This window comes from Diadema setosum, chromosome 8 (assembly GCF_964275005.1).
Source record: "Diadema setosum chromosome 8, eeDiaSeto1, whole genome shotgun sequence".
Classification (NCBI taxonomy): domain Eukaryota; kingdom Metazoa; phylum Echinodermata; class Echinoidea; order Diadematoida; family Diadematidae; genus Diadema; species Diadema setosum.
In genome coordinates, this window is record NC_092692.1 from 10,028,328 (window position 1) to 10,047,375 (window position 19,048).

The 19,048-nt window shown below is 37.0% G+C and overlaps 1 protein-coding gene across 1 annotated transcript; it reads right to left on the reverse strand.

Moving 5' to 3' along the window:
• Nucleotides 1-5,668: 5,668 nt before the first annotated feature.
• LOC140231470 (alpha-L-fucosidase-like) lies at nucleotides 5,669-15,139 on the reverse strand. The gene is made up of 8 exons (XM_072311600.1): nucleotides 14,576-15,139; nucleotides 12,585-12,691; nucleotides 11,984-12,114; nucleotides 10,206-10,339; nucleotides 9,791-9,888; nucleotides 8,654-8,786; nucleotides 7,964-8,134; nucleotides 5,669-7,472 (listed from the first exon to the last, which is right to left on the reverse strand). Exons 1-8 carry the CDS (start codon nucleotides 14,938-14,940, stop codon nucleotides 7,217-7,219), a joined length of 1,395 nt encoding a protein of 464 aa, XP_072167701.1. The 5' UTR covers nucleotides 14,941-15,139; the 3' UTR covers nucleotides 5,669-7,216.
• Nucleotides 15,140-19,048: the final 3,909 nt, after the last annotated feature.

Consider the following 19,048-nt stretch of genomic DNA (forward strand, 5'->3'; position numbering starts at 1 on the left):
TCTGCGCACAGAGTGATAACGAATCCGTGACAGGAACTTAATACGTGTTCAATTTCACCCAGAACAGCGGGTTCGCAATTAACTGTTTTCATTTCGAAAGATTAGCAAGGTATGGGAAAACATACAAGGTATAAAGAGTCTCTAGGAATGTTGGTCATCTCCTCACTGATGTGAGAATGGTTAACACTCTAACCTGTATCATAATATGGAAGGTACATCTTCAACAAAACAAAAAACAAAAAAAGTTTAACCCTTTTGTGCCAGAGACTTTGGACAGTGTGTAAATGCCATGGGATTTTCCTGTGCCAATCCGCACCCCAAGCACAAAAAGGACTAAACAACTGTCATCATTTTATTTGACATTGCTTTCTTCATCTGTCAGTATTAGTGCCAACTGTAGCATCAAGTCCTTTTTACCAAGTCATTCTCTCGCAGAAAAGTCATGTTTTAAACACCAATTATCTGTGATATCACAAGGGGCATTTCCTACATTATATTTCAAACTTAGCTCTGCCAAATATAATTCCCATTTTATGTAGTCATTTTCTGTCTTATTTGTAAATTCATGGCCCACAGATTATTTAGAAATGTTGATGTATGTAGCAAAATTTCTGGCGATATTACAAAGGGCCGAAAAAAGCTACAGCAAATGATAGTTTTAAAACAATGTCATACTGATGATTACAGAGCAGTAAAGATGCTACATGTACTACAAGTAATGATTATTGATAATGATTGTAATTCTAATGATAATAATATGGTGATAAAAAGTATGCTCAGAATTTTACAAACAGAATGTTTTGGTAATGGTCTATGCCTGTATTAATCTAATATGACCTGGGGAATAACTATTACACATAGGCCTATGGTCCAGGATGGTTACAATTGCAAATACACATTTGTATTATCCTCATACTGCAAGTTAGCTTAAATAATGAAATCACAAGAAAACATATGTAATACCAGAAGTCCCCATAATTTTCCGAGAGATCATCAGAGGTCTTAACCTGTTCAATACGGGAACCTGGGTGCCTGTGTATAAAGTCTGTGGGGATTTCAGAATTTAGTATGGAACGGGTTAATATGCAGATATAAAGCTACTGAGTTTGGTCATAGCTTTTGTGAGCTGACTTTTTTTTTTTTTTTTTACAAGCGATACTCTCAAGGCTTAAATGGCCGTTCTTTCAAATTTCTGATATGCAAGTTTATTTGGATTTTCTCTCGTGTATTTCTGTGATCTGAAGTGGCTGCATGTATGCTTCTTGTTTGCTCTGTAGGCTGTGTGATGCAAATGTAGAGTAATCCTGCTGAATATTGTGTAGGTTTTTTTTTTCAATTTCTGTATTTTCTTTGCGTTATTTGCCATTTACGACAAAAGCTTTGCATTTTCGAACAGTGTATGATCCACGTCTTGTGTCTCCTGTGTGTTGGTGTTGCTCAGCTGTACGTGCCTCTGAAACTCTGAGAACATGTCCAATTGTGTGTGTAATTACAAAATGTATCGTATCAATGTATAGCAGGATATCTGAATTTTTGATGTACCATGTGCAACCCCCAAATGCATGGAGCAGGGTGCGGACTGGTATTACGAATAGCAAGCACTCACAGTGATTCAGAAAACACACAGTGTATATCTCATGCATGAGTAAGATTGATGTGTAACATTGTTCTCTCTCTTCGTAACATAATGGTTGGTGTATCCTGTTTTTCAAAGAGCAGTATTGAATATGTGACATGTAAATAATACGCCATAAATGTGTTTGTTTGTCTGTTGTATACATTTTTTTTTTCTTTTTTGCCTAGTGCTCTGTGTGTGGTTTTGCCCAGGCAGGCAGGACTTGTGGGCAGGAATTGATTGGAATTTCTCAAATGTTTTACAGGATACAGTTTGTGGAATATGTGTATATGTAAAAACCTACTGCAAACACAAAATGGATAGTCTATGTGTGCAAAGCTCTTGCGAATGGTCACTTTGATCAACAATTTGATATGAACGAATCATTCTGTTTATCCCCGCTATGTTTATGATACACAGAATGAGTCGTCTGTACATTTTTATCAAATTTCCTTTAAGAGATTTATCATTTATTGTTACTTTTTTTTTTACATGTCATTTGTAAAATGTTGATAATGTTCTTCATCATGTCATTTATCACACATTTTATTCTGCAGTGTATAAAAGAAATATATCAAACTGTTATACAAATACATGGAACTGTGATATACAATGTAGATACATAATTTCTTTTTTTTTCTTTTGATCACCATATAAAGGTACTGATTGAATATCAAAGTGAAAAGTAACATATTGCCATTGAAGAGAAGTTATGAAAATTATTAAATTGCAAACAGATGAAATTTATGTTATTCTGTTACTTGTGTTTAATGTGTTTTAGTGTGTGTTTCTGTGCTTCCACATTTTTTTCCCCAATACACTCCTCAATCTGTGTGTTAGCCACCTCCCTGGTCCTAGAGTTACTAGGGAACTTTCGCAAGCATGACGCAGCCACTAGTTGAGCAGTCTTTATTATACAAATGATATCAATTTCAATATATTTATTGTCTAGCAAGATATTCCTTGCATTTCCAAGTCTTAAAACATGAAAACATTTAAACAGAAATATAATCACAAATCATGAAGACACAAATCATTAAAACAATTTTGACATGTTACACACAACTTACTAGGTATTAAAGGAGACCTCCGGTTGATTTTCAGATTTTTACATTTAAAAACACTGAACTATAAATTAGTTATACTGCGGACAGAGTTTCAGAATTTGTGATGATTGGGATGAAGAATAAGAATGTTTTCAAAATTTAGAACAAATTGCAATGAACAAGGATGATGACATGGCAGAGTCACCATAAGAATGCATGAGTTGGGGCTCAAGGAAGCAGAACAAAAGAAGAGGGCATGCATAGATTATACACAGGTGAACTCGCAAGCAAGTGGTATTGTAATGGAATTACACTGCTACATTTCTGAAATATGTGAACCTCCTATGTCATCATCCTTGTTCAGTGTAATTTATTTAAGGTTTTTCAAAGTATTGTTTATCAGCTCAAGAACCACAATAAATTCCACAAATCTATACATGGAGTTGTTGATTTATGTACTACATGATGTGACATTATGAAAATCGTCTAGAATGTCCCTTTAAATACTTGAACACCTTAACAAAATTCCGCCATTTCCTTTACATTGAACGCAAACCCAAAGAGCAATGTGGATTGAGTGAAAGCAGCAACATTAGTAGAACACATCAGTGAAAGTTTGAGGAAAATCGGACAATCGATGCAAAAGTTATGAATTTTTACGGTTTTGGTATTTTAACCGCTGGATGAGGAGACTACTAGAGGTTATGACATATGAGTGGACAATACAAAGAAAATATAAAGAAAATTCAACAAAAACTCACTTTTCTAGCATTATGAAAGAGCACTTGACTAACCGCTTTCAGAAAGCAGGGGAAATAATTGCTACCCTGATTGATGTCAGTATCAAGTTGATGGAATTTGTAATTTTCATGATAAATGAATTTTTGTGGAATTTTCTATATATTGTTGTCCACTTATACGTCATAACCTCTAGTAGTCTCCTCATCCAGCGGTTCCAACACCAAAAATTTAAAGATTCATAACTTTTGCATCGATTGTCCGATTTACTTCAAACTTTCACTGATGTGTTCTACTAATGTTGCTGTTTTCACTCAATCCACATTGCCCTTTTGGTTAGCGTTCCCTTGAACTCAAATCAAAATACTACACATCTCAGGCACACAAGATCACAACATTGTAATTCAACAAAATTGTGAGCAGGTGCAACTGTATTCATGTCGTCCTGAGCACTATGTGACTGTCCTTTTTTGCAGCATCAACCTATCAGCCCAAATTGCAACTTACTATATGTAGTATTAAGCACAATGAATATGCAGCTACACTCTAGTGTCTTTGCATTATGCCCTTATATCACTACACACTACTTGTACATTTGTACTTCCCTCAGTTGTTATTGTTTAAACAAAAATATGCTCCTGTGGGAGATATCCCCAAGAACATTTTACCAGTGAGGGAACATGACAAATGGCCTGCTATCATGTAATAATCATGTTTATCTAATAGTTGACTAGTACTCAGTATCACAACCGTATAAATATTCTCCCTTTTTCTTTAGTGCAGCTTTGGCTGTGATGGAGAAATGGTTCAATGACGAATGATTTCAAATGTCTCCAGAAGACAGGCAAATCACAATGTAGTCCCATGTTATAAGAATACCTTGATGTGATTCTTTTTTTTTTCTTTTTCTTTTTTTAGAATGGTACAGACATTATGGAAAGAGAGATAGAAAGGAGTGATGAAGACTCAGACAGACATTCAAACCAAGAAGAGTTTATAACATATACCAAATGTGACGCATCATCACAAAAGCTATACTGTATGTTGGGGAAATATTTTTTTGTTTTGTTTTGTTTTTGGCAGATATGAATTTGTCAGATGATAAGCTTTACACTGATACATAATTTTTCCTACTTCATTGAAAAGAAAGTATTGAAAGAACAAAATAAGTAAATGTTAGAAAACTGTAAGGGTTATACTGCCAAAGTAATGCTTTTGTTTTGTTTAAAAAAAAAAATGTTTTTGGCAGATATGAATTTGTCAGATGATAAGCTTTACACTGATATATGATTTTTCCTACTTTTTACACTGATATATGATTTTTCCTACTTTAAAAAGAAAGTATTGAGAAAAACAAAATAAGTACATGTTAGAAAACTGTAAGGGTTATACTGCCAAAGTAATGTTTTTGTTTTGTGTTTGGCAGATATGAATTTGTCAGATGATAAGCTTTACACTGATATATAATTTGTCCTACTTCATTAAAAAGAAAGTATTGAAAAAACAAAATAATTAAATGTTAGAAAACTGTAAGGGCTATACTGCCAAAGTCGGCTTTACGCTCATTTTTCTTCCCATTATGATCTCTGACTTTATACATGCAACGTGATGATGCACAACATAACAGAATGTGAACGAGTCCTGTGAACAAGCCTGTGTACGTATCTGAACACATCTGTACTTCCTACACAAATACAGTTACCATTGTATAACAAGACTTCACATTAATTGATTCACATCACAGTTATTTTGAGTATATGATATGATTTGATAACAACCATTTATTCTACCCACATACAGGAGTCTCCATCATTATCGGGCAGGCATAAAGTACAATAGGAAAATTAACTGATAACAATTGCAGGGAAATCAACAGGGCAAAGAAGATCAGGCAAGATTTTGAAGCTTTACTGCGTCTGCATTTTATGTAGATTTCACTTCCTAACTTAAAGTACACCTATTACGGCGTATGTAAAATATGTAATTCTCCAGAGCGAGTTACTGATACAGAAAAACAGATTGTGGCAGTGGTTAATGTAGCGAAAAACCCCAAAGCATAACAACCCACAGCCTACATGTAATAGACATATGAAGACATTTTAGTACACAATAAGCTAAAAAGTTTTCAAGTACAGCATCGTGAAAAGTTCATGATGTAATTACTCTGTGTACACACACACACACACACACACACACACACACACACACACACACACACACAAAATGAAAAGGCATAATGAAAGAAGGGATTCTATTAAAGTGCAACATTTTAATAAAAATCTCTCTGGTGTATTCCCGCATATCAAAATTATTTCAGTGATGAACATTGCAACATCATCAAGTGTAGGTACGGTTTAATCATATTAAAGCCAAGATCGACATCGCCATTTAATTGGTTGAAAAGCAGCAGAGAGAAAAAAAATATTGAAAAAGAAATTATGCAAATACTTGTTTTTTCATGATAAAGAATATGAGAGCTGGTATCTCAAGCAGACAAGATTTGAGGGCCAGAAACGAATTAACACCGCGCAAAGTTTCAGTATTATCATATTTCTGAATTTCAGTGCAAGCTGCTAATTAAAAGGAAAATTATTTTCCTTGGTTCAACATTGCTTTCCTACATGTTCTGATAACACAGAGTCACTCACTCACTTCACTTACTTTACATTTACTCTTCCAGAATGATGGTGTAAGTCAGAGCCTCTTCATTGATTACGAGTGTATCCTCCACTGCTTTTGATCCTTCCAATATATAGCCTAGGCTAATCTCATTCATATATTTATCTCAAGTGATATTCTAAAAATCTATGGGATGAACACATGGCAGGGAGGGGTGAAAACTGCTCGAGACAAAGGACATAGTGTAGTAAAGTAGTTACTTGTAGTCAAAGACACAATTCTTCCAAAGCACTTCAAGCTTATTGTTCAAAGCATTAACAGAGACCACATCTTCTGGAAGAGAATTCCACTTATCTATCATATTGTTGGCAAAAAGTAGGCCCTACTTTAGCATACCATTTTCCAAGCTTCATTGAGTGAGCATGAGTTCTCCCACCACTGTTACAACACAACATGTCAAACTTAGTGGGATATTGACAGTCAAAGAGAGATAGACCATATTTCTTGTGGTTAATAATGCAAAATCAAGCCTATATTGTTGTATGAGACATGCCATTTTGATAACTGAAATAGAATGTTCCTTGACATTGTTATCATGAAAAATCTTGTGACAAGTACAATATTCATGCAGCTCTGCAGATGAATTTTGAGTTGGAATGGAATGTAATGCAGGACAGTTCACTCAGTGACAGAGATTGATCGGCTAGACATGCACTCTCTCACAAACAAACACAAACACTCACACACATACACACCAGAGACACACACATATAATCATGTTCATCTGAATTAGTTAACGGCAATCTATTTTGTCCAAGAGAGTCATAGCACAATGAAAATATCTAAGTCCCATTGAATAATCTTTTCCTTCTTATTTTGAAAGATCCCAATTATGGTGAACCTGAGTTACAGTATTCTGAAACCAAACAGGTCTATATCTGCATTCACTGAACTCACATAAATATTTGGAGTAAATTCTATCTTTAAGTCATATCTCAACTCATGCACTCCATTTTTTTAATGGTACATGTTCATTCAAAGATATGAATTTTCACAAATGAATTAGAATATCCTTATGCAATTCAGACCCCTTGACTCATACTGAGCAGGCTACAGTAGTATCATGGACTGGACAACCACCCCAATTACCCCACCTCCATCACCCAGAATACACAGAACATCCATCCCTCATCCCTCACTACTGGACATTCTGCAGCTTGAGTGACCACACCCACTGACAGGGTATAGTGGCCGGAGTTAGGCTGGGTAGAATGACGGTCAGTCCAGCCTGACCTGCAGTTCCTGTCCACTTGAGAGGGGCAGAGTAGCCCAGCAGGTTGACCGTGGTCTGGCCGGTGGAGATGGGGTCAGACAAGACCACTTGGTTGCTGGCCGGCCAGTCCAGGAAGGTGGCGTAGACAGTGGTGACCCCACCTGTGGTCTTATTGGTGTACCTGTATTCAATATACATGTAAGGAGCATGGGGGCAAAGATAACCTGTAATTTGCTTTGCATGCTCCATGTACATACATACTTTGATAAGAAAACTCAATGAATGGAATAAAGAATTTGAGGACAAGGGAATCCATGAATCAATCATCAATAAAATCATCACTGGATGAATGATCAATGGAATGAATTGCAATAATTGATCAATGGAATGCATCGCAAGAATTGACAAATGAATAAATGTAAGAATAGATGATGAGTGAAAGAATAAATCATTAAATGAATGAATGAATATGATTGAGTGACAAAGTGTGGAAACAATATCAGCTTGTCACTGCATGAATGGAATGTATATACCCTATAACATGAAGAATGAATGATGGGCAGAAACAAATGAGTCAGTATGTGAAAGCACTGGTGAGTGCAGAGTTGAATGGTTGGGTAGATGAACAAATGAATGAATTACCGGTAATACTTCAGGCTGTACATCACTCACCAGACATCTGGGGTCACAGTGTCGTTCTGTTTGCGCCACGGCCTGGTCTCAAAGATGGCCTCCCCGTTGACCTTCAGCCATGCCCCCATGGAGCGGAGGCGCTCCTCAAAGATGGGAACGATGCGACCGTCAACTGTGGGTCCGATGTTCATCAACAGGTTGCCATTACAGCTGTTTGAGAGAAAAGAGACAGATCACTCACAACTGGATTACAGGTGACTCCAATTAAAAAATGAAGTCCTTGGGACCGGCAGTTTTCTTTCATAATATCAAATTTTTTTTTTATAGCGAAGCATCTCCGATGACAAAGAATGAATGCTGAAGATTTTGTAGAAGACATTAGATACATTGCAGAAATAAGGTTTCAATTTCAGATCCACAAGTTGTTGCTACAGTCAACCTATCATAACGAAGTCCTCAGGAGCAGTGGTTCTCTTTGATTATATCAAAATTCCGTTATAAGCGAACAAATAGACAATAAAAACACATAGAGCGGATAATGTTGGGGCCTGAACTTTTACTTCATTGTAACTGTATTTGTTATGATGGGAGTGCACTGTATAAGGTGCTGTTTTGCATATATCTGCAAGGGCTCTTTCTAGAAATTTTGAATGAGTAAACGATCCCACAAAAACAAACATTGAGCAAAGGCAAGTAACCACTGAAGACTTGATCCAAGACTAGACTGACCTCACAGTAGTGACGAGAAGTTTGACGAGTTCATCCATGTCCAGGTAATCGGCAAGGACAGCCTCCCGCCTGAAGCCCCACGACTTACTGTCAATGGTCATGGCGTTTTCCCACTTGTGCTTCTGCAGGGTTCCTGCACAATACAGAAACACACTAACAAACAAATGACCACACATACAAACATGAAGGTGTGGATTACAACGCAGCAATGTTTCCAAAAGTTTCCTGCAATATCGTCACTTCACGATGCATCCAACTTGAGACACTGTCTCAAATCCTATGGAATATATGTCAAATAGTTGCTTTGAAACTATAGGCAGTGAAATCAAAGAAAATGAATCCTCAGACTTTCAAGAGCAACCATGCTAAAGAGATAGGTGAAAAGAATGAGAGATAAATGGATAGATATTGTATACTTTTATACACATACATAATACTTAACATACATATTATGTGTACAATGTATGAAGAGCTTGAATACTACACAGATAAATGCAATTTTCCATGTTTTCTAAGTTCATCATAAAAAGAAGAGAAAAAATTAAATCTTTCCAATGACTATGCACTCATTACATAACATGAAATATTTTTTGAAGATAAAACAAAAATTCACATCTATACATGTATATGCTTTACTTATTTCCTTAGTTTTTATCTCAAGCATCTCAAGTTGATAAAAATGGGTAGGTCAGTTCTTGTATTTAAACTCTTCATATAATCATATAATGAAAGAGAGAGAGAGATAAATGAAGAGTTTATTTGCAAAAGGGGCTAGATCCACTTTTAGTACTTTGGAGAAAAATCGGTTTGTTTGTGAAAATTTGTACACAAGTATATGGAAAATCTAAGTCTAATTTTGCGATGATTTCTATTCAAACGGTTGTCTGGAGTTGAAATTTTCAGTGTAACTAACTCAAATGGAATTCTGTGCGGTGATGCTAATAACTAAATTTTTATCAAAAGTGGATCTAGCCCCTTTTGCAAATAAGCTCTTCAAATATGACTGCTTGACAGACAGATGGCTAGATAGACTGATTGAAAGGGAGAGATAGTGAGAGAGAGAGAGAGAGAGAGAGAGAGAGAGAGAGGGGGCGAGAGATGGATGAATAGGAAATATGTTATACAGTGTGTACATACCTGGACTGAATCTGTCTCCACAAGTGTAGAATCCGCCATGATGGCAGGAAATTCCTGCACCCCAGCGGTCATTGGTGACCACCTTATCCTTGACTGGACTGGACAAACAGGGCAGACAGAGTATTAAAGGTGGTCATCTGTTATGGGTCAACCTCACACACATACCATCACAAAAGAGCTGAAAAGAATGCAACTTTCTACTTTGTATTCTTTTTTCATTCTCATTTCTTGCTCCAGTTGAAGTAGACCCAATAAATAGTAGAGGGTACTGCTATTCAAGCAGAATTATGAAAGTTTAATTTCAAGAAAATACGACATTGAATACAGTTCAACTAAAGGTTTAAGCAAGGAGACATTTGGAATGGAGGTTTAAGCTAATGTCCACAATGGCACTGTAAATAGGTTTTAGACATACCTGCTGTTGTAGAGCCAGGCCAGGAACTCGGTGCTGTTCCAGTAAGTGTCGGGGGCTTCCCAGTCCCCATCGGACCACAGGACGTCTGGCTGGTACTCATTGATGATTTCCATCAGTTCGGGCCACAGCACTTTCTACAATGATAAATATGACCTAAATCTGATTTTTGATTTTTTTTTTTTTTTTTTTTTAACGCAGCTACTAAGGAAGTAGAGAATGCTTCTATGCCAGTAACCACATAGCCGGTGGCTTAAGGTCCCCTGCAAAGTACTGGAAATTACAAAAAAGTGCTTTGCCTCGGGGCACAACCACTGCAGCAATGGACTTGAACAATGGACCTTGTGATTAAAGGACAAGTTCACCTTCATTAACATAAGGATTGAGAGAATGCAGCAATATTAGTAGAACACATCAGTGAAAGTTTGAGGAAAATTGGACAATCGATACAAAAGTTATGAATTTTTTAAACTTTTGTGTTGGAACCGCTGGATGAGGAGACTACTAAGGCTCGTGATGTCATATGAGTACAACAGTATAAAGAAAATGTAAAGAAAATTCAACGTATTTTCACTTTTTTCGCATAATAAAAGAGCACTTGACTTGCCTCTTTCTAAATGCAATGGGAATAATATTACCCATAACATATGTCATTAACGAGTCAAGGGAATGTGTACTTTTTTCAAAAGATTAAATTTTGTGAAATTCTCTTTATATTTTCCATATATTGTTGTACGCATGTGACATCATACACTGCAGTAGTCTTCTCATCCAGCGGTGACTGCACAAAATCTTCAAAAATTCATAACTTTTGAACGGATTGTCCGATTTTCCTCAAACTTTCAATGATGTGTTCTACTAATATTGCCTTATAATCCTTATGTTAATGAAGGTGAACTTGAAGGTTGTTTAAATGACCTCAAAGTGCAGAATATACATACTGCTTTACTGGTTACTTATAACTCTTTACAGTTGACTCACACTTCTTCCTTCTTCTTCTTTTTTTCAAAGAATGAGAACATTTTCTTCTTGGAGCACAAGGGCATATGTACTAGATAATCTTGAAATACACAGTAAGAACATACAAGATAACATAGGCTAAAATTACCATGGTTTTAATTTTTATCATTTGATATCACTACAAAGGGCAATCTGTCTGCTAGAAACCTAGCAGACAAATGTATTTGTCGCCACTTTCAGTCACTTAAAGGGATAGTACAGTATTGGTGGAGATGAGAATTGGGCTTTAACTTTTTGCTAGATACCAAGAAAACACTTATGATATAGTACAGAGCATACCATTTTAAGAGGAATTCAAAGTTTGTTTGATGAAAATCGGGTTTGGAATGACTAAAACATCCAAAAACAAAGTAAAACAAAGTGATCGTAATAAAGTGTGGGTCCCACACTTCATTAGAATCGCTCTTTTTTGGATATCTCAGCCATTTCAAAACCAATTTTCATCAAATAAACATTGAATTCCTCATAGAATTACATGCCCTTTCATATTTCATAAGAGGTTTCTCATTATCTCACCAAAAAATGTTAGAAACCTGAAATTAGGTCTCAACCAAAACTGTACGATCCCTTTAACCTTATGGCAGCTGCAAATATTGCATAAACTCTTGTATTTTGTACTGGACCAGTGGAGATGGGCAAATTGCTGGCTCTACATGCTCTTGAGAAGTTTGAGTTCATATCTGAAAGGGGTGATTCAATGTGAGAGCAATACTAAATCAACAGCTGGTAGTGGACCTCCGCTGCTGTTTATTCCACATTACCTCACAGTACTCTTGGCTGGCAAACTTGTTTGACTTGTCCTTGATGTAAAGAGGGTTGAACCACTCATACAGCGAGTGGTAGAGTCCAAAGTGCATGTCTGTGTTGCTTCTAACTGCTGCTGCCAGGTCACCTGTATAAAAGAGAGGATTCATAGGTTACAGAAACCTTTTTTATTCTTTGTGTGTAACAAAAATAAAATACCACTGCAACAAAGCCTTTACATTCCCATAGCATTCTGAAAAAAACCAAAGTAACTACAATATCATGTGCAGTGTTATTCTTTCTGTGTATGCCATGATTTATTCCAATATGCCAAAGTCACCCTCAAAGAAAGCCCTTTCAGCGCATTCTTTCAAGAGGCAGCACCCACACAGGCGGAGGAAGGGAGAAAATAAGTATGAGGAGAACTAGGGGGAGGATGAACAGCCCAAAATAAGACCAAGATAATGACATGTCTTAAAAAGCATGCAGTCAACTTCGAGGTATATCCTATGATAACTGTCAATATGACAGTTAGTTACAAAATTACACCGGTTAGCTAAAAAATGGCTTTTTGTCTGGTCCACCAGATACGATTTCACAAAAATTGCTGATCCTCACCGACAAGATTTCTTCGAGGTCCCACATCCATAGAGTTCCAGTTCCAGGAATAATTGGATGGCCAATTTGTGAAGCCTTCATGGTGCTTGCTGGTGAGGACAACATATCTAAAAGGGGAAGCAAATTCACAATGTGGCATGATATCAGGGAATATGACGCAAAAAAATGTGCAAAATGAAATAGGCGAATGAGAGTCACAGCCACAGCCTGTCTTCTATTTGCACTTTGTATGACATCCATATTCTTTATAACGTTTTTTACAAGCTCCATTTTTTTTTTCTCTCTTCCAGCTCCTTCTTCCATCTTTAATTTTCTCATCACGTTACAGTTTCATCCATTCATCAGTGTACTTACATGTACAGTGCACTCCCATTATAACGAACAATGAAGTAAAAATGCAGGCTGGAACATTATCCACTCTATGTATTTTTACTGTTTATTTGTTCGATTATAACAACATTTCTATAAATGAAAGAAAACTGCTGGTCCCGAGCGAGGACTTCGTTATAACAGGATTCAACTGTACATAGGGCCTACCCATTTATTGTTTTATATAGTGTGATGAAGTATGTACCCTGTTAGTGTAAACTTTTACTGAATGAGGCAATGTTTCATTTTTGTGTGCATGTGTTTTGTTTTGTTCCTTGCACTTTCAAAGGAATCATTTGATCAACTGCTGAAAATGAACATGTATCTTAACCTTTACTACCAGAGAAATATACAGAAGAGGAGCATATAATCCCCACATTCCACAAAGTAAAACGACATGTATATTAGGCAATTTATGCATCATTACCAATGTACAAATGGGCATCTTCTGATGATGATGTAGAGTAAAATACCCAATATGCGGCAGGGTGGCACTTTCATTCATCAATAAGAAAGCTAATGAACATCATATGTGCTTAGTCCCACTTTAGAACACAAGCAGGAGTTACACACAAGTGTTATGGGAAGTGACACCTGATTGGGCCTTTTCATCAATAAATGAAATGGCCCTTGCCGCAAATAGGCACCCTGTACAAAGCCTGACAAACAGGGTTCAGGGTATTTTACACTATATACCTAGAGCTACCACAACTCATCAGACCATGACCAAACAATATAGCATATAATCAGCTGATACTACATCCCCTGGCCCAAACCTACACAAAGCAAAAACTGACAACCCTTGCACAGATAATAATGACATCGTCGACACACATTTTCCGCTTCATTGACCCACCAAACCTCTGCACACAATGGAAAATAGAATTCCACAGGTGAAAGGAATTGGTCACAGACAACTGACCTACAAACATCCAGCTGCTAAAATAGGTAATTTAAAATTACCAAGAAGAGCAATTTAGAAATAATGGTACCTTTAATACAAAGCAATGCAGCCAATAAACTTGTAATAAGCCAGTTCGGAGTTAGCTCATGGGCACATTGGTCCGAATGACCTTTCCATTTTCTCAGTCGGTTAGGGGCACTTCAATCGTTTTAGAGTGACATAATGCGTAAGCTTTACATAACAATTTATGGAATTCATTGATCCTGTTCAAACAAAGAATGAACTTGCGTCGACCAGATGACCAGAATGATCCGTGAATTAACACTTGGGAAAGCATCCATTTCGTTATTTTGCATTGAATGTATTGACGATCTCTTTCTATTGATATTGCCAAATACCACTTTTGCTACCAGGTGGATGTGCTGGCAAGCAGCATTTATAAGTATTTCATGAATAATCATTATATTACATATGCTTATCCCAGTGAAATTAAAAACCAACATGCCTGTTGGTCCGAATGACCTTGTTTCTGCTCATGCGCAAAGTGGAACTCCGAACTGGCTTATTGTTAAAACTGTCAAAGTCTTAGACGTGTTCAACCAGTCATTTATGAGGTGAAATTAATTTACCTTTTATCTCTGTTAGTGTTTAGTGTTAGACTTAGCAGAGGTATACATCATTGTGACAGTATGGATAGAAGAATATCAAAATATCTTACTTTGCTCCCGACGCTTTCAGTACACTCGCCCACTCGTTCGGGTCAAAGAATTCTGCGTGAAAACTCGGCGCAAAGTCAGGGTAGGTGAAACCTGGTCTGTAGTTGTCTTCCATAAACTGGATGATGTCTTTATTCTTCCTGACTTTCCAGTTATACCAGAACCATTCAGAACTGAAACTCGGCACGCTAAATACGCCCCAGTGAATGAATATCCCGAACTTCGACTGATCGTACCATGCCGGCAACGGACGGCTGTCTATGGAATCCCAGTTCGGTTGATACTGTGCACTGCACGTACCGAGAGCAAGTAACGCAACAAATGCTACAGGAGCAAAAATCGCCGAGTACCAGTGTTCGCACGACATTGTAGCTACATTCACTCAAAAGTACCCGCCGAAAAAATGTCTCTCTCTGCTCTGTAGACGATGCTTCAGTTTCCTTTAAAGAAATAAACAGCCACTAGATGATGGAACAATCTGATTGGCATCCCACTTGATTTCGACCCCTTTTCTACATTTACCCTTCGTTCACTGGTCATGAATGGAGAGTCACCTTTCGCTTACCCATGGTACATGAACTTGTGTTGTGTTGTATGTATGCATTGTTTACGAGGACACTGCTGTGCAATGTGCACACGGGGGCGTTGCGTCACGTGATTACATCTACTTGTAGTAGTCTGCCAAATCAGATGCTAGTATTAAAAGTTGTCTTACTACATGTATCGATCAATGACGTTTTACTAGTGTGTGACAAAATTAAGCAAAAGAGAATTGCTTGTATTTTTGTAACTTCATCTATGAGACAAGGCATATTCTCTTTATTTGTCTATATTTTTTGTTTGTTAGGAAAGAATCAATGCACATACTAGTAAACATACATACATTAGTTTGGGTCTAGATTCAAAGAATATAATTCTGTCACCTGACTTTTGAAGTACTTGTACTCTTTTACGCAAGTTACGTGGTCTAATCGTCAGACCCTAAGATACAGCATGGACCTTCGTTGTAGGTCCATGGATACAGGGATGTTACAAAATTGGAAATTAGCGGAGTAGCGTCTCTGTGGGACATGGCCGTTGCAAAAACACATTGTACGACCAAGAATTCTATATCATATGATTTTCTCTTTTTTTTTTTTTTTTTTTTTGGGGGGGGGGAGGGGGGGTGGGGCCAGAATAGCCTTAATTCACGAAGGTGGTTTAAAGGTGGGAGCATTCCTATTGTTGCCAGAGTTGGCATTTCTGGCATTATTTTAGACATTTCAGCATCTAGCATTATGCTCAGCATAATTTGGCTGTTTTCAGCGTAATTCCATACTTGCCAACATTTTCATTTGAGAAAGCGGTAGAATCCAGGATGCCTATGCGAGCAGCGCTAGCTTGAATGCCAATGAAATCTTTCAAAAGCTGTAGTCTACCGCCAAATGCCATAGAGTTGGCAAGTATGTAATTCTAGCATAATTGCTACAGAAAGGAAATCTCCAGGCGTTTTGTGTACTGTGGTACCGATACCGGTACCTCTTTTTGGTTGGTTTGTTAGTTTGTGAGCTGATTTTTGGCAAAAAGTTGTGAAGACATGTTTTTTGTGGGTTTTTTTTTTTTTTTTTTTTTTTTTTTTTTTTTTTTTGCGATTGAGTGCCACAGTTCAGTTGGGAGCAGAGACTTTGAGGACCTAAAGAGAAAATTAATCACAACACCAATTACTTTCTATAGGTTTATAAGAGTCTCTCTATTATTATTATTATTATTGTTCCGTCCTCATATTCTGTTGAGTGATTCTGAGCAGTTGTGTTTTTGTTTTGTTTATGTTTATGTTCAATGTGAGGAGAAAATGTTTACAAGAGATAAACAAGATCAGGTGAGATGCATTATTAAGGTTAATACATAAAGATTTTAATGTGTTCTACATATCATTTGACAGATTGTTGTTTACAATTTGTGCATACAGTGTACTCGCGTTATAACGAAGTCGTTGGGACCGGCAGTTTTCTTTCATTATATTAAAATTTTATAATAACAGAACAAATAAACAAGAAGAAATGTAGAGCTGATAATTTTGCAACCTGAATTTTTATTTCGTTGTAACCAGAATTTCATTATAACTGTGTTCATTATAGCGGGAGTGCACTGTACTATATTGCTAAATGCACATTTACAATGTTAGACAATGACGCACTCACTTAATAATGAGAATAATGATACACTGTAATTTGCATTTATATAGTGCATAATAATCTACAAGATTCTCTATGCCCTATCCCATCATCAGAATGAAATACTGTACTGGTGATAAATCCAAAAATATGTTACCGATGAGTAGCACACATTTGATGTACCAAAATGACAGGCACTGTGCCTAGAACTACATGTAAATAGATATTTTCACACACTATAGACAAGTACAACGGAGCAATCAGGTACACCGAAAATTCAACCCTGTGAACCATTCTAGATATTGCTGTCAGAGTGAGGTAATCCTCGAAAACGAAACTATCAAACTAACTTGTTAACAAGCAAACAAATAAACATCATGAACACTCCTTTGGAGAAAACAATTGACTTACGAATACAATGTACTGTATTTGTAGCATTTTAACCACATCAACGCATCAACATTTAGTTACCATACAAATCATATGACACTCTTTTTAACCCTATATCCTTGTAAGTTTGACTGCTTGGGGTTTCAAGTCTTCAACGTTTACGTATCACAGCAGAAACAGCTTTGGGTTTATGATCTGAATTTTGGTCCGACTTTTTCCCATTCAAAAAAAAAAAAAAAAAAAAAACTCTGGTATACTGTACACAGCAGTCAAAATGTGTTAGCATTATACAATGTACTAAATTAAATAATAATAATAATAACAATAATAATAAAGAAAACTTCTCTACAGACTGCAATTACTGGTATGGTTATGTAGCACCTGATAACATCCCACGATGACTTGTAGGACTTTGACTTGGACTGGTGAATATGCCTACATGTTGTAAATAATGAGTGATTGTCTTTAAAAAAAAAAAGAAACAAAAACAAAATCAAGCAGCAAATATGTTATTACACAAATAATGATAATAATAATAAACATTGATATCAAAACTGCACAAAGGTGCCATTACTGATACATATTAGTCCACTTTTGATATACTTGTAGGCAGGCGCGCCGGAAGCAGTTTTGGATTGGGGGGGCAAATATTGGAGGGGGCTCACTATAGACCATACATATGTTACACAATATACACATATATACACACACACACACACACACACATCTATATATATTTATTTATATATATATATATATATATATATATATATATATATATATATATATATATATATATATATATATATATGTGTGTGTGTGTGTGTGTATGCATATAAAGTGGCGTACGATGGGTCGAAACATTGGGGGTGGGCACCTTGTGGAAAAGTAATTTTGACGGTGTGTATGCTTGTGCGTGTGTGCGTGCGCAATAATGGGACTACAATACATTACGGAATGTGATACATTCAACAACGCAGTCATTGAGGAACATTGTAAGTTTTCCTTACATGGATTATGGAATGACGGTGTGAAACCACAACTTATATACTGTCAGCAACATCAGGAGAATTGCATAACAATAAAATGCGAGCGAGCGGAGCGAGAGAGCTTGAAAATGTTGACATTTTACAGTCCAAAAACTGCCGTTTGTTGCTATATCTTTCGCTTTGGAAATTAAGGGGGGGGGGGTATCGGGCCCAACTGCTGGCAATTACTGGCGGCAACATTAGGAGAATGGCATAACCATTCAATGCGTGCGAGCGAAGCGAGCGAGCTTGAAAATTTTGACATTCTACAGTCCCAAAACTGGCGTTTGTAGTTATAACTTTCGCTTTAGAAATTAATGGGGGCGCATCGGGTGCAACTGCTGGCAATTACTGGCAGCAACATTAGGAGAATGGCATAACCATTCAATGCGAGCGAGCGAAGCGAGCGAGCTTGAAAATTTTGACATTCTACAGTCCCAAAACTGGCGTTTGTAGCTATATCTTTCGCTTTGGAGATTAATGGGGGGCGCATCGGGCGCAACTGCTGGCAATTACTGGCAGCAACATTAGGAGAATGGCATAATGATTCAATGCGAGCAAGCGAAGCGAGCGAGCTTGAAAATTTTGACATTCTACAGTCCAAAAACTGCCGTTGTAGCTATGTTTTTCGCTTTGGAAATTAAGGGGGAGGCGCACCGGCCTCAACTGCTGGCAATTACTGGCTGCAACGTTAGGAAAATGACATAACGAATAAATTTGACGATTAATTTTGACATTTTACAGTCCCCAAACTGCCGTTTGTAGCTATATTTGTTTTTTTCACTTTGGAAATTAAGGGGGGGGGGGGCGGCCCAGGCGCAACTGCTGGCAATTACTGGCAGCAACATCAGGAGAATGGCATAGCGATTGAATGCGAGCGAGCGGAGCGAGCGAGCTTGGAAAT